The following is a 17,172-nucleotide window of genomic DNA, read 5'->3' as shown; positions in this document are numbered from 1 at the left end:
CTTGCCCTGCACAGGGAGTTGTGTTGTCTCAACAGCTTCCTCCACGAAACATCTTCCTGATATGGGCAGGTGGCTCTAGAGCCTGCTCAGGGTTCAGAGGAGGCCTGGCACAAAGCGGGAAGCCCTCAGCAAACGTATGCAGGGGTGGGAGAGGAAGGCGGCAACGGGGGATGCTCCTAGGCACCTAGCCCTCCTGTGCCACCTCCTTGTGGATTTAACAGACAGACGTGCAAGGAGAACTGAGAACCAGCTGTCTCCAGAAAGGGGCCAGTCCCTTCTGCCTGCAAAACCCTGAGCTGACAATCGGATCAGTACTGTGATCACCCCAACCTCCACAAAATCCACTTAAAACAATAAGCCCCGGGTTTACTGCATGACAGAGAATGCCTCTCCAAGTTTTAGCAACCTTGATTCAGTTCACTGACTTGCAAAACAAACAAACAAACAAAAAACCCCACAAAAACCTGAGGAAATGAAAGTTCCTGCAAAGAGAGAAATCAGATGAATCCTGTCCACAACTGGGAAGAGTGACTCTTGGTGTCAGCTGAAAATATGATGCTGGGGTTCTCTTTTAAGTTAATTATTATTTTGGAAGTGCATGAGCAGTATTGAAAAGTTGAACTTGCTCTGTTGTTTTATATATATAGCTTAAGCGACCCCAATTTAGGTTATCTGGAGAGATGCAGAAACAGAGAGCAAATTAAGTGGCCATGCCCCATGCCCAGCAAAAATGCAGGAAAACCATTAGCCCTGAAAATGGGCACTAAACAGCAAATTGTCTCTAGGGGAAAGGCGGAGGTTTGCTAGACAGCCCCCGCGAGGGTTAGGGTGGGATATGCTAATGATGCCAGGCCACAGGGGCCGGCCTCCCTCCCCCACTCCCAGAATATATAAAGAGTCCCAATCTCAACCCTCCGACCCTGGCCAGCAGGCGTCTGCCCTTGCTAATTACCGGAGAAGCCCAGCCCGGGCTCCGCCTGGGATTTGCCGGCCCCGCTGCAACTCCAACCTCCAGTTTTTCCCCTTTCGCCTCGCTGCCACTCAGTTGTCCCACCTGCCCTTCTGCAGGATGGACCTGATGGAAGGCTGTCAGTTCTCCCCTTCTGAATACTTCTACGAAGGCTCCTACATCCCATCCCCCGAGGGTGAATTTGGGGATGAGTTGGAGCCCAGAATGGCTGCCTTTGGGGTACACAAAGCTGAGCTGCAAGGCTCAGACGAGGACGAGCACGTGCGGGCGCCCACGGGCCACCACCAGGCTGGCCACTGCCTCATGTGGGCCTGTAAAGCATGCAAGAGGAAGTCCACCACCATGGATCGGCGGAAGGCGGCCACCATGCGCGAGCGCAGACGCCTTAAGAAGGTCAACCAGGCTTTTGAGACGCTCAAGAGATGCACAACTACCAACCCCAACCAGAGGCTGCCCAAGGTGGAGATCCTCAGGAATGCCATTCGCTATATCGAGAGCCTGCAAGAGCTGCTGAGAGAGCAGGTGGAGAACTACTACAGCCTTCCAGGGCAGAGCTGCTCCGAGCCCACCAGCCCCACGTCCAACTGCTCTGACGGCATGGTAAGCCACAGCTCTAGCGTGTCTGGCCTCTCCGGTGCCAATCTTTGCTCAAAATGCAAACATCTCATCTTACTAGGTGTAGTGACATGTGGGGTGGGGTCGACAGGTTTGCTGAATGGTTTAAGAGAAGGAAGTCAACACATTTAGAAAGAAAGGAAACCTGTGCTGTTGAACAAGATTTCAGTTTTATTCCCTGCCAACATCTAGAGATACACAGGGTAGAGCTGGCATGTGAGATGGGGGTGGCGGTGATGCTGTGGATGTTCAGTTGTATATTGTCTCCATTACTCAGTTTATTTCCCAAACCAGAGGACCCTGTCACATGCTTACCACTAACTTCATGAGGAAATGGAAAGATGAGCTAGCATGGTCCCAGTCCCTCGCTTGGCTGAGGCCTGGCAGTAGATAATGATGCATTCTTTTCAGACAACGTTTGCTACAGCACTGCCAGATTTTAATCCATTCTTGCCCTGGGAAAGTGTTTTCTCCCTGAATTAGTGTGGCTTCCTTCTGCTCCAATCCATTTTTCATGGTTAACCCAATGCACATTGCTGCTGAATTCCACCCCCAATCCTCCCCTTGCTACAGCTCTCCTCTTCATCAAGCACAGATTCTGACCTTAGTGCCCTGGCAACCTGGGGAGGGCTATGCCTTCCTAAATCAAGGAAAGGAAGGTGACGTGGGGCAAAGCACTGCCTCAACCCCAGCTCAGAGCATCTTTTGCCAAGATGCGAAAGCAAAGTCCATTTTTGTGTGTGTTTATGTTACAGCCTGAATGCAACAGTCCTGTCTGGTCCAGAAAGAACAGCAGTTTTGACAGCATCTATTGTCCTGATATGTCCAATGGTAAGAACTGGTCATTTCAGAGAGGTGGAGACTACTTCTGTATCACACTTCCGCCTTTCAAAGCAGTCTGTCCTTCCAGGTGATGTCACGGATGGGAATGGAATAATGGTGATCACCGGCAAGCCTCTGGCGGAGTGAAATAACAATGCAGATTCTGCTCTAGATCCCCCTAACACACACACACACACACACACACACACACACACACACACACACACACACACACACACACACACACACACACATTTTGCTTTAAAGTTTACCAGGGGCTTTCTCACTCCAGATTCCCCAAGGAATTGATAGATACTTGCTGCAGATTTCTTTATCAGGCTGTCTGTGATCACCTGACCCCTGGTGTCAAAAGCACTCACCCACAGTTAAACAGAAGCAAGTCTGTCTCTCCCAGGGGATTTCTTTCTTTCTTTTTTTAATGTTTCCCTCCTTGTATCTTTAGTCTATGCCACAGATAAAGGCTCCTTATCCAGCTTGGACTGCTTATCCAGCATAGTGGATCGGATCACCTCCCCAGAGCAGCATGGTTTGACTCTCCAGGACCCGGCTTCTCACTCCCCAGTGGCCAGCTCTGATTCACAACCTGCAACTCCAGGGACCTCTAGTTCCAGGCTTGTCTATCATGTGCTATGAACTGCATGTCTAGCGTAGGTCCGTTCAGTTCAACCAGGAGGCCTTTCTAACATCAAGAGTGAAATCCTAACATCAAGAAAACCTGTATATATAAAGATTGCTTTTCAGTTGTAAATTTGTAAATATTAGCTGACCTCCCTCTTTATTAGAAAATAATATTTAACTAAAAAGTCACTATTGCAAGTAATGCTTCTTTGCTTTAGATACATAGTTCCAATAATATTATTTCCGATAGGAGGCAAGTCTTTGAAGGTAGATTGTTGCAATGCATAATTTATATAAATATATATTATAAATATTGCTAATCAAAATATCTTTGGTGTTTATCTTATTTTTTTCTTCAAAATATTAGAACAGCTGGCAGTCCATCACAAGAAATTTAAATATATTTAACTTTTGCCTTTCTCCTTAATTTTTGGTTATATTGTATTAAATAAAAAATATAGCAGTATTGCCTAATGGTATATATTCTGATCGTTTAAGAACTGTATCTTTTAAGTGTAAGCACTGAAAAGTACTTTGTGGATAATTTCAAGATATGAAAAATTTTGGAAATTCCACCATAAATAAAATGGTTTACTACAAGAAATATTTTGGTTCTTGACTTGTTAAAGACCCTTAAACACTGACATGAAATGTTTAAGTTTGGGCTGAAAAAAAAAAAGGTTACTTTATGGGTAAATTTGACTAATTACTATCTTATAAATCCAGTTTGGTTCCTGTTGATGTCACTAGTGAAAATACAGTAAGTAAATGATAAGAGAGCATGCTAAATAAAAATTTCTTTTATTTTAGCTCAATATCATTTAATGTCAAGTTGTGTTGTATGAAAATGAGGTAGAAGTTACTCAGCCACACAGAACAATGGCATAACTTTAATGAAAATGAGTGTATAAAATTATATCATTCTAATGCCTACAGTAAGTTAGAAGTCATGAATTATATCTCATTTACTTTTCCTATTTGTCTCCAAATTTCATGATTCACTAATATGTTAATAATGTCAATAAACTATTTAAAGGCATATTGTTTTACATTTTTAAAATTTCCAGCTTAAGAAAAACTTAAACTATGTTAAGTGAAGCCAGTTGAAGTTGTCTTCTTCCTTTTCACAACCTTTTAAATTTTATTAGTTACATTTTATACATGTATGCGTGTGAAATCCACATGCGCCTTTTCTTGTTCACCATCTCACATCTCTTCCAAAAAGAACTGAGATGAAGAAAAATGAACAAGTAAGCAGAAATTAAAGTTAATACAACCTCTCAGAAAAGTCTCACAAATTTGCCAAACAGATGAAACAGAAATATTCTGGAAGTATCTATGGGAGTTTCCCTCAGAGAACAGATATGCATAAATGTTTAATCCTCACTCATGTATCAGTTTGCTCAAGGTTTATGGTTATATACTTTAATCAAAAGGAATACACAGCTCCTTTGCCAGAGAGTGGTAACACTACTGTTGCTCAGGAAGGTTTTTCTCCTCCTCTCTGTTAGGATTTCTTGTTCTGGTTCATTCATCAAGCTTAAGGGACTGGAAATCTTTGCATTGAGTGACAGAGAAGAACTGAATTAATTAAATAATAATGCAACCACTGTCACATGTTGGCCTAGTGTGAGATTCTACCACATAAGCCAATCTTTATCTACTGATAATCCAGAAGTGTGAGGACTCTAGACTGATTGAAGAAAATGTTATTGATATCTGCACATAATTTCAACATACGTTTGAGTTTCCTGGCTTTTGTCCAATTCTAAGCTAGGAATATGACCTCAAATTTTGTGGAGGGATTGCAAAAGAGTCAGAAAGGAAACACACTTCAAAAAGTTATTTCTTTTATGGTTTCATTTTTAAAATGTGCTATATTATTTTTCATTTTATAAAATTATTCAAAAAACAAAATTTTAAAATGAATGGAAATTGATTTTGTATATCAAATCCCACATACTTCTTTAACTTTGCAAGTACTTCTGATATTCTCAAGGAATCATAGTTATTAAAATCATCTAGTGATTTTTCCCATGATCTGGATAGAATACAAGTGACAATGAAGATATAATTAAAGGCAGTACTCTCCATGCCCTGGTATTCTGTGTTCCAACAATGAACGCAGATGTTCATTCAATAAAGTACTCAGCATAAAACATCATTTACAGCAATGTATATTTCTTTTTGTATAAAGATTCTTAGGAAAATGGTTCAATAGCTAGATCCAGGAAGAGTTTCATTTCTCCAAGAAATCAAGGAATAAAATGAGTGGACTTGGCCACTGAAGTAAAAATGGAATTTTGCCAGCTACCAAGTTTCTGGAGGGAGCAGTCAGGGCCCCTTTCAGTTTGTGTCAAACCACCTCATCCCAGCTGATGGAAAACATGCAGGCAAGCAACCTAAATTGCTGGCAGCAGCTGGGGTAGGGATTGCTCCCTCTTCTGCAAACTTGCTAGGGAGCAGATTGCTCAGAAATGGGACTGTGCGGAGCCTCCTGTCTCCTCGTGGTGGGAAAGTATGCTGTCTGAGATACGAACACAGAGTCCAGTGAGTCCATGGAGCTTGGGAAACATGATTTGGAAGCAAGCTGCTGAATATCTTGGCTGTCTTGATTATCTCTGCACATTTTCCTTTCATTTGAATGGTGTCAGTGAGGAAAAAAAAATTAGTGGCTATATTATATACATAAATTCCTCCAAAAAAAATCCATCCTTACAAATACTTAATCTGAAGGTGGTATTTCCTGAACCTATCTCTTTGGGGTTATAGCAGTTAGTAGAGTAACATGGTAATTTAATTCTCTGATTGCGGAGGCAGTTGTCCTGGGAATGATATTAGAGTGCATCTATTTGTAACTTCAGAGAAGCCCTACTCAAATAGCAATGTCACTGAAAATATCATCACCAAATTCTCCCACACTGTACCCTGAAGCACAGCACACTAAATTTATTCCCTGTTAGATTCTGATTATAAATATGTTAGTTGGTTAGTAATTTGGTTGTAATACGTTTATAAGTTATCATTAAAAATGATTTTACTTGAAAACCTTAGAAAAATGTTTCTCTATAAAAGAAAAGGATAGGATGAACCACCTCTCCATTTATACTAGCTAATTCATTTCAACATAAAATCAGTGAAGATAATGACAAATCAAAAACTAGCAATTACTGAGTCCTTATCATTATGCTCTTAAGGAAACTGAGTCCCAAGAAATTTAATAAGTTTCCCAAGGACACACGGCTAGTTAGCTATGTATGCTTCTTTGCAGGCTGTATTCCAGGAGACTCAGGCGGAAAACCCAGGACCCCTTATGACAGTTCTAGAAAGCCCAGAACACTATTTCTGCTGCATTCACTGGCTCCAGCAAGTTAGTGAAACAATCCCAAAATCAAGGAGAAGCAAACTAAGCTCCATGTTGAAGTGGTAAAAATAGAAACCAATTTGTATTATATTCAATCTACTACCATGATTAGTATGTACTGGCTTTATTTGTATTCACTGAGGCTTCTGTGTTTATCATCATTTACAGAAAAATAGTGGGCTCCTAAATCAGATGTTTTCTGACATTTTAATCCTATATGAGTATTGCTCAAAAAGTCCATGGAAAAGTGGAATTTATAGATATGAATATTTTGGGGAGGAATACTATTTAAAATCCATACAGAGTTCTTCAAAGTACATAAACATTTCTCATTGTATTTTAAAATAAAACATATTTGTGTGTCAGGCAGGGTGCAAGAGACACAATGAGATTCCCCATGCATTGGTTCACTCCACAAACATTTGGTCTCGGGTGAGGATGGAATGGGAGCTGAGTACTCTATCCAGATCTCACGAGGTAAGTGGCAGAAGTCCCATGACTTGAGCCTTCACTACTGTCTTCTAGACTTTGCATCAGAAGGAACTTAGAGTCAGGAGGCAGAGCTGGTACCTGAACACCCTACAATCACTTAGGTGTCAGACATGAATATCATGATTGCTGGGATAAATGACCATCCCACCATCACATTTTTAAAGTAACCTTGTGTTTTCAACATCATTTTTTAAAATCTCTTACAAGTCTCAGTGGCATCTTCAACTCAATATATTCCAAATTAAATATTTCTTCTTTCCCCTCTCTCTCTAACTCTGGCTTCGTTCTGATAGTAACTCTCACAGTGAATGACACCACCAATTGTGTAAACACAAAAGTTAGGTTATTTTTCCTATTTCCTCCCTTTTAATCTCCCTTACCATCTAGTATTACAAAACCCTATGACTTTATTCTCATAAGTACCTCTCAAATCTCTACTCTTGATCCAAACTCTGGCTTGACCTATCTCCTTTAATTGTTTGGATGTCCCACTTATACTGGCCACAACCAATTTTTTCCTGTCCCTGTACTTTCCTAATGTCATTCAGGGATGATTGATGGTACAGCTGACTCTAGAGCAGAGAGAAAAATTATTTAGCTCTGACCATGAGTATATCATCTTCCATGGCCAAACTGATTGTTTCACAGATGGGTAAGAAACCCAAATTTTTCATTAGGTGTTAGTCCTTGGCTTTTCTACAACTGTTAGGAAAGGAAAAATCCTTCTTTATGTTGATACTGTCAACATTTTTGACTCTGGGTTGTCTGTTTTCTTCTTTCCAGGAGAGGAAAACCTGCATACACAGTAAGCAATGCAGTAAAAAGCAGAGCTATGATGAGAGAGCTGTGTTCCTAAAAGCGTCATTGAGCTATCAGTTTCTAAAATGTCTAAATATCTGCTTTTGGCCATACTTTAAAATTTAGGAACCAATAAAGGACACTACGGTGATTGGAAACTTTGATCTCTGAACTGTGGCTATCCAAGTTATGCATTTGCAGGAATCTGAAATAAGAAGCCATGCCAAGACCTGCACCAAGGCACTTCAATATGGCATGCTTGTGTTCCAAGCTCCACCAAATGCATGCCCCAAATGAGACTTTCATCTATTAGCAGGCTCCCACCAAGGTTCCCTTCTGCAATGTTCTTTCCCCCTCTACTTCATTTAATCAGTTGTTATTCTTGTTTTGGGTCTCAACTCAGGCAACAAAAATGTTTTCCTTAAACCCTCTAATGTTCCATGGTATCTTCTATCTTCTCTGTAGTATGTTTCATACTTAAAATTGTACATTCATCTCTGTGACTCTTACTACTTGGTTCTCCCATTGTGAAGCTTCCAAAATAACTCAAAAAGACAGGGTTTGGAGAGTTTTCAACTAACTAAATACATGAATGTGCCTGAGGGTGATATTGCTGACAAGGGCACGGAAGCTCCACAGCCCTTCCCACGTTTACCCTTTGCACCTTTTCCTATGTAAACTATGTAGATTCTTTGTAACAATCCAGTAGATACAAGGAAAGGGCTTCCCTGAATGCTGTGAGCCACTGGAACAAGCTATGTAACCCAGAAGTGTATAGCCAGTTGACCAGAAGCAAGACAATCTGGAGCTTGTGATTGACATTGGAACTTTGGGCGAGTCTTGTAGCTCTGAGCTTTCACTCTCTGGAATCCAAGCAAATTGTCCTGAAGTTGAATTAGAGGACATTTCCACTGCTGAAGAATCACTTGCTTGGTGTGAGAAGAAAGCCCCACACATCTGAGGTCATGGGAGTGTTTTATGCATTTGCCTGTTTCATTTATATACGTGTGTATCTATGTATCTGTTTATATTAGGACACAATTCAATTAGTGAATTGATATGGCTAAACAATTTTGTCACTGTGGGAGCTACTCTTATTTTGAAACCCTTTTATTCACAGAAATTCTGGACATCATTTTCTAATGTCTATCTGAAATTTTTGTTTGGTGTTGATTTCTTGTATTGAATTCTGCTATACCAACCAACGTTTGTATATTTGTGTAGGAGGATTTTCATGTGTGGACACTTCTATAGTTTATTGTGAACTTTTTTTTTAACTTCTGCAGCTTCCCTCCTGCCTATTTCAGACACAAGGACGTTTCTAGTACGATCTCATCCACAGCCTCCTTTTCTTAGGAATTATCAGTTGATAAGGAGAACCAAAATCAGTCTGAGTTTTACAGTCTTTCCCTCCACTTACTGGAACAGGATTCTTATTTTTACCCAGAAGGTTTTCAAATTGGATATCTTAGCACTCATTCTGATTTTACAATCAAGGAAATTTTGGTTCTATGGAGTTTAAAACAGGACATTTATTAGCAACCACTATTTTTTCCTAGAAATTGGGTTTTATGTGCATTGTTCATGTGAACATTAGTAGACAAAAGTAATTCTATCCATTCATGGAGTGGTCACTGTGTGCCTACATCTGCCTGATGTGTATTATATGTAAGAAGCATAAAAGCAGCACAAGGATCTAGGTGTTACCAAATCCAAGTTATTGCTGAGGAAGGGTTCACACATAAAGTGTGTGTGGCAATCATCAGTTTACATGTGGGATTCTTGGATACACTCATATTACAACCCTGGGAACCAATCAGAGCACAGTAGAAACTTGAGGCAAGGCAAGTGTTTGGATCTGACAACTGTGATTTTTTTTTTTAAATGTTGTTTAGTGTTCTGGTAGATTGAAATGGGGGAGAGCAGTCAGGAGGACTAATTAAAAGTATTTTGTAATAGGCCATGTGTGAACTGATGTCTACTGCCTCTCATGGAGTTATTCTGCAGAAAGGCGATTCTCAATGATTGCTGTTGACTGATTCAATTCCTGAGATTGCGTCTGCATGATGCCAGACATCTGGATACAAGAGTAAAATTCATCCATCCAGATGTTAAGGTTACATGATACGTCATCATCAAACACTCAGAGACTTTTAACATTGACGGGCGTTGGAGTTAACTCAGCCTGACCATGTATCAATTACTACTCTTTGCCTTTTTACTAGAAGATGGTTAATCAGGTTGCTAAAAGTCAAATGCTATACCAGGGAACTGGCAAAACAAATGAAAAGTAGTAAGTGAAGAAAGTGAAACTTCATATTATCAGAGATGGGTTGTAATTTGCTGTCTTTACTCACAGAATTTCCATTGGATTGGGTGTCTGAAGCTTATACCATTACAGTTTTCCAAGCAGCTATTATATATATATATTTTTTCACAACAGCTAAGTTTTTGTAAGTATATTACAGACAACTAAATGTGAACACTTTCCTTCTGTTAGTAGTTTGGTGCTCAGTTAAAATGTGTAAAAAATGAAGCACTGTATTACCATATTCATTTCACTGAAAAGTGAATCCTAAGTAATACTAAATTGTAGAACCTCCATTTTGCTAAAATCATAACTAAAGGTAGTAATATAAAAAGTTATTATCTGAAACAATATTTCCAAAAATTAAATCTAACCGGAGAACGAGAGCGTTACTTTATCATTGAAAATATGCCCACTTGTATGCTAATCTGATTTGTTGTGGAGTGAAAGTTTCAGGTAAAATACATGACTAAATGGGTGTTTTTGTGTGCTGATATAGTGATTGGTTGCTTTGAGGACAGGGCTATATATTTTCTCTTGAAATTATTACTGATTGCTTATGCCTGTTTTTGAAACATTAGCTTGTACTGTAGTTCCTGGAAAAGAACAACAGAAATTGGGGGGAAAAAGTGGTAATAATGACTTTTTCTTATATGCTTAAGCCCAAAATTACTAATTTCAGTTGCTAAAAAATGTTGAGGCGCACCTAAATTGTGGTTAAAGGTTGTTCAAAGTATGATTGAGAGATTTTGAACTAGGTTATGCAATTCCTCAAAGCAAACGCATTCTCTGAATTCCTAGTATCTAGGCTTTATTTAAGCACATAAAGGGTATAAAATAAATATTCACGGAATGAATTTCTATTTTTCATGTTGATTTTTCTGGATGTGTAGCTCTTCTATTGGAGAAATGCAAATTTCCTTCCATATTTAATTGTAGATAATAAAATCTATCCTGATAATCTCTTTTAGAAAGACAGGATATAGAAAGTGAATGGCCTCCTACAAATTTAGAACCAATTTAACATGAAGTAATGAATAGCTGTTACAAAGACGTTTCCTTACAATCAGGCTTAATCATGGAGTTATAAATAATTGCGTAAGAAAATAGTCTGCCAACACTTGAACAGCATAAACTTTTTGTAAAGTGGCTTAGAGAATTTTGGAACATTTTCAGACTTTGTATGCTGGAAGGATGGAGTTTTCCCCTATGGACATATTGCCAACTCAAAGCCAAAGCATCCAGAATGATGTATACACAAGAATCCTTTTCACCCACTTCTGGCCTGGAACGTGACAGCTGGGTACAGTGAGCATAGCAACTTCACACAACAATGTCAAACAGGATGACCGGCTTACCTAATCAAAAATAGAGCATCAAAGTCAAACTGCTCAAATTAGATTTTTGGCCAAGACAGAAAGGTTAAGTATTCCGTAACAGCAATCAAGTCACTGGGATCCTTTTTGACAACAAAATACATATTTCTGTTACTGAGCAAATTCTAGTTGTGAGTAAATAAATCAAGTTTTATTCTTTAAGCATTTTGTTTATTATCTATTTATTTTGAAAGGCAAGAGAGGCAGGAAAGGGTAGGAGAGAAATAGGCACAGAAAGACGGAAAGGAAGAGAGAGAGAGATCTTCCATCCACTGGTTCACTCTCCAGATGCCAACAGCTAGGGTTATACTGAACCAAATCCAGGAACCAGAAACTCCATCCAAGTCTCCTACATTTGTGGCAGGACCAAGTAATTGAGTCATTATGGACTGCTTCCGTTGGGGGATGATGGTAGTGGTGTGCATTTGCAAGCAGAATGGCTGGGATTGAACCAGGCCCTGCAATATGAGGTACCTGTGTCTCAAGCCACTCTTCCATGATACATGGATTATGCTACTTTCCCACTCTGCACTGTATTTGGCTGAGTCACAGCATAGGATGCTCAGGGCTCACCTCCTCAAGTTGTGCTGGGGGTACTTTCACATAAACTCTGAAGTTAGTGTCTAGCACATAGAGAAAGTTACTTGTATCTATACGACTGGTAGAATTCATACAAAATTCTGGGCAAGAGTGTTCTGAGACATATTTTCCAACATATTAAATTTATCTCTTTTCATGCTGTATATATACATTTATTACTTTGCTTACAATTGAAACTTGTTCTTTAAAGAGACTGAATCATTATACATTCCAACCAAAATACATATATAGAATGCATCCATTTTTAATTTCAGCAAACATTATGCCTTCAAATGAATCTGTCACTAATGCTGGAATAATCATAGGAACCTACCAATACTGAAAAACACAAAGGTTATGCCACCTTACTATAGTGATAGGCAAAGTCCTCGCCCTTTAAATCAATGAATTACAAAGGAAAAGTGCCATCTCATTTCTTAGGGTTCACTGACGCTAGGCGGTGAAGGTTTCTGATTGTTAGTCTAATCCTCTCCGGAGGTTGATTTATAAAATTAAGGCTATTAGGTTTCATGTGTTATATTTAGTGTGGCACTTGGAAACACTGATGAAGGGCTGAGTATCGTTGGAATGTCCATGCTAGCTTTACTCACTGAGCCATATCACTTGCTGGTAAGTTATAGGAAAAGTTTCTATTTTTATGAGTGCTAATTTCAATTATTGTATATATTGGCTTCCAGTAAAGGGTCAGTCAAAAGTATTGCCATTCTCTGGAGTGCCCTTTCACATATTATTTTTATTCACCCCAGCCATTTCCTATTGCATTTGGATGAGTACACTATGGATGTAATTGCCTCAGTATTTTTTTTAATTTATTTTTATTATTTTTTATTGGAAAGGCTGATATACAGAGAGGAGAGACAGAGAGGAAGATCTTCCCTCCGATGATTCACTCCCCAAGTGAGCACAATGGCCAATGCTATGCCGATCCGAAGCCAGGAGCCTCTTACGGATCTCCCACGCAGGTGCAGGGTCCCAAAGCTTTGGGCTGCCCTGACTGCTTTCCCGGGACACAGGCAGGGAGCTGGATGGGAAGTGGGCTGCCGGGATTAGAACCGGTGCCCATATGGGATCCCGGGCGTGCAAGGCGAGGACCTTAACCATTGCACCACCACGCCGGGCCCGCCTCAGTATTTTTTACTTTTAAATTTTTTGTAAGCTTTCCAAATGTATGTTTCCATGTTGGAAACCAAGCAATGTAAAGAAACTTGATGCACACTTTTCTTACGTCAATATTTTCCAATCTGTGATTGCTTTTTTACTCAACTCTTTAAAACAACTCTAATGTTTCCTGTGTGGTTTCTATGGGGATGCCTGGAACCTCTCTGTATCCAGAAAGAATGGTTTGGAAGGGAAGAGGCTGTAGCTGGTGGGTACTGGGATGCTTCATAAATATTACTCTTTCAGTTCTCTGACCAAAGGCTTTGAGACAGTTCACTGAAATGTTTTTTTTTTTTCCTTAATGTCCCAAGTATCATTCAGATAAGCTCTTATAGAAGTGTTTCAAACCAACTATATAATTTATATGCAGGCATTTATTGAAAAATACCATGCTAATTTAAAGTCACAAATATTAATTTCAGTCAAAGAACTTATCCCAAGTCTATTTTAGGACCAAGAATATGTAGACTAATGGGACACTAATGTAGACTAATGTAGCTCTATTGCTCAGCCTTTTATAGAACGTTAGGCTTTAGATTATACAACAACATAATAGCTTATTTGAATTCTCTTCCCCGAGTTTTTAATACCTTTCACAATTTTAAGACAGAGGTATGTTATATAACAAAATTTCATCAACATTTATGAATTTATTCCTAGTATATTATTGCTGTTAACAGTGTATCTCTAGTTTTTTTTTTTAATCCATCCATTTGTAGAATGTTTTAGAAGTTTTACAAAATCTTCAGTCTTCACTAAAGGTTAACAATGAATGATTTGTAAAGTTTTAATAAAATTTATCAAAGAGCATGAAGATAGTGACTTCGTATGAGTGTTCCTAAAACTTTTAGAAAAAATTCTGTTGAAAATGATGGGTGCCTGGCACAATGGCTCAGTAGCTGAAACATCTCCTTGCATGCACTGGGATCCCATATGGGCACCAGTTTATATCCTGGCTGCCACAGTTCCCATCCAGCTCCCTGCTTGTGGTCTGGGAAATCAGTGGAGGATGACCCAAAGACTTAGGACCCTGCACCTCTGTGGGAAACCCAAAATAATCTCCTGGTTCCTGGTTTCAGATTGGCTCAGCTCTGACTGTTGTGGCCATTGGGGAGTGAACAAGCAAATAGAAGATCTTTCTCTCTGTCTCTCCTTTTCTCTGTAAATCTGCCTTTCCTATAGAAATAAATAAATCTTAAAAAGAAAAAGAAAGAAAATGATGGCCTTATATAAGCTAGCAATGAAGGAAGATCAGTGAATCAAATGTTTAGGTGAGACCCTGCAAGGGATTGTAGTGAAAGATGCTTTGTGGGCCCAATTTAAACAAACCAAAAAATAGCAGGAGAGGGGAGAAGAAGATGAAGGAAGGAAAAAAGGAAGGAAGGAAGAGAATGAGAAAGAAGGAAAGAAGGAAGAAAGAAGGGAGGAGGGAAGGAAGAAAGGAAGAAAAGAAAGAAAAAGAAGGAAGAGAGAAAATTATTGTTAGAATTATAACTACGAACTACATGAAATCTGTTCTCTGTGCATTAATAACACATGAACATGAGAAATGATGTAGTAATTGATGTGTATTTGATGTAACCCTGAGAATGTATTTCTTTAAAAATATGAGAGACAAAAGCCACCTGGAACACATCCTGCCATCGTGTTCAGCTCCCTCCTAATCCCTTCCTAGGTTTTCACTCCTTTATTTTATTATTGTGGCATACATGTTCATATTTCAAGCCTGATCCCGGTGAGTTATGAACCCCAAATAAACGTGAGTAATGTGTGCAACGCTCGCCTCCTAAAGGACTTAAGCCGGGCTGCATAGTTTATAGCTGATAAACCAGAAGTCAGTCTTTCACTGCAATGATGTATTCACTGCACTAAGAATCGTTTTCATTGTAAATTAATTCTTGAAATGCTGGACTGTAAATGTCATCAGGATCATTACCCAGTCCACTTCCAGAAGCAGGGACTCTGTCAGTTTGCTGCAGGTGCTGCCTTCTAACAGGAAGGTGCTATAAACTAAAACATTAAACCATGACTTCATTCTTAAGGGCAACTCCTTTGAAGGGCCTCTTTATGCTGCTTGGCAAAGGGATTAATGGATGCCATTTCTGATATGCAACTGGCTTCAAGGCTTTGCCTGTGCCTTGGAGAAAGAAGTACTCCGGCGTGCCTTTTAACAAGTATATTCCCCAAATGTTCCTTTTATAGAAGGTTTAGTCAGAGTTCATTTTCTCATGCCTCTTTTGGGAATATATGGAATTAAGTCATAGCCACTCATCCAGCCTTTGTTGAGTCATGAATGTGCTAGGAATTATGGGGAAGAATAAAAGAAAGAGACAGAACAGAGCTGTCCTGAAAAGCTTAGTTTCGGCAGTGAGAAACAATTCGATCCAGATGCAGCAGAAAAGTAATCACTGACTTCCGGTGTCATCTTGAGAAGTCGACTAAGATTGCTGCAAGTTTACTTACCATGTAGTGTTTTCTGCAAGGAAAAAACATGTCTTGGGGAGAACAGAATAACATAAAAGTGTAGATATTTGATATAACCCTACAGTGAGTTTGGAAAACACTTTCGTCCCCAATCCCTGTGCACAGAAAAGACTTCTGAAAGTAGCATGTTTGTTTTCAGAGGCTGGTCTCTTCCCAAGCTGTCCAGATCAACTCACTACAATGTGCCCAAGATCTAAGGCTCAAGATTCATCAGTCTGGTGAAGAACCAGATTAATACGCTAGCACAGAAAACTGTTACCTCCCCAACACCTCCTCTGAATCTGTATTCTAGCAAAAACAGTTTACAAAATATCTGCTGCTTTAAGAGTTCGATAAGAAAAAGTTAAGAGCTTTCGCCTGAAAGCAAAATAATTCTGAACAGTGCTGCATCAGTTTAAGTTATCTCTCAACCGCTGAGACGGGTTTATGTGCACATAGCCAGAAGACCTTTCACTGGCCAGCCTTATGCTAAGAGTGGGTATTTCCTGAATATTACCACACAGTCACTGTGACTATCCATTTTTCTGCATTTACTCATGAAGACAGGCTAGGATAAATGAAAGACTCTCAACACAGTTGAAGACATTAATAACAAACCATATGTTTGACCACTCTGAAATTGATTTCAAATTAAAAGTGACATAAAAATACATGTTATAAGATTTAAAACTACAAGGGCCTGGTGCGGTGGTGCAAGTGATTAAGGTCCTCACCTTGCACCCACCAGGATCCCATATGGGCGCTGGTTCTATCCCGACAGCCCCGCTTCCCATCCAGCTCCCTGCCTGTGGCCCAGGAAAGCAGTCAAGGATGGCCCAAAGCTTTGGGACCCTGCACCCGCGTGGGAGACCTGGAAGAGGCTCCTGGCTTCGGATCGGCATAGCATTGGCCATTGTGCTCACTTGGGGAGTGAATCATTGGATGGAAGATCTTCCTCTCTGTCTCTCCTCTCTGTATATCCGCCTTTCCAATGAAAAAGTAATAAAAAATAAATCTTTAAAAAAAAAGATTTAAAACTACAATTACAAGGAAGTCAGAGGATAAGACAAAGAGTAAAATAAGTATCAAGAATCCTCCAGTGTTTTGCCCCTTTGTCAAACACTAGTAGAACTGTACATGTGGATTAATTGCTGGTGTCTATATTTGTCACATCGTTCTGTGTCTGTTTATGGCAGCACCGTGCTATTTCAGTTACAATAGCTTTGCAGTATATCTTGGACTCTGGTATTGTGATGTATCCAACTTTCTTCTTTTTATTCAAAACTGCTTGGCTGTTGAAAGGTTTTTGTGCTTCTTATGATATTTTGCATTATTTCATCTAGCTGTGTGAAGACTATTATTGATATTTTGATGGATATTGTGTGAGAAACACTATTTGTATTTGATAGATGCTATGTTGAATCTATAAATCAACATTTCGGTAATCTGGACACTAGCACTATTGATTCTTCTAATAAGTGAGCATGAGAATTATTTCCAAAAACATCTTTGAAGTGAATGTTTAATGTAATGTTAAAATGTGGAATAATGAAAACCTGATACACAA

The 17,172-nt window shown here is 39.4% G+C and overlaps 1 protein-coding gene across 1 annotated transcript; it reads left to right on the top strand.

Annotated features, from left to right (window-relative positions):
• Positions 1 to 1,036: 1,036 nt before the first annotated feature.
• Positions 1,037 to 3,064, top strand: MYF5 (myogenic factor 5). Its single transcript, XM_040989928.1, has 3 exons — positions 1,037 to 1,570; positions 2,341 to 2,416; positions 2,871 to 3,064. Exons 1-3 carry the CDS (start codon positions 1,070 to 1,072, stop codon positions 3,059 to 3,061), a joined length of 768 nt encoding a protein of 255 aa, XP_040845862.1. The 5' UTR covers positions 1,037 to 1,069; the 3' UTR covers positions 3,062 to 3,064.
• The last annotated feature ends 14,108 nt before the right edge of the window (positions 3,065 to 17,172 follow it).

The sequence above is a fragment of the Ochotona curzoniae genome, unplaced genomic scaffold (assembly GCF_017591425.1).
Source record: "Ochotona curzoniae isolate NIBS_2020 unplaced genomic scaffold, NIBS_Ocur_1.0 contig_1014, whole genome shotgun sequence".
Taxonomy (NCBI): domain Eukaryota; kingdom Metazoa; phylum Chordata; class Mammalia; order Lagomorpha; family Ochotonidae; genus Ochotona; species Ochotona curzoniae.
Note: the sequence above shows the minus strand (reverse complement) of the source record. Positions and strands in the feature narration are given on the sequence as shown.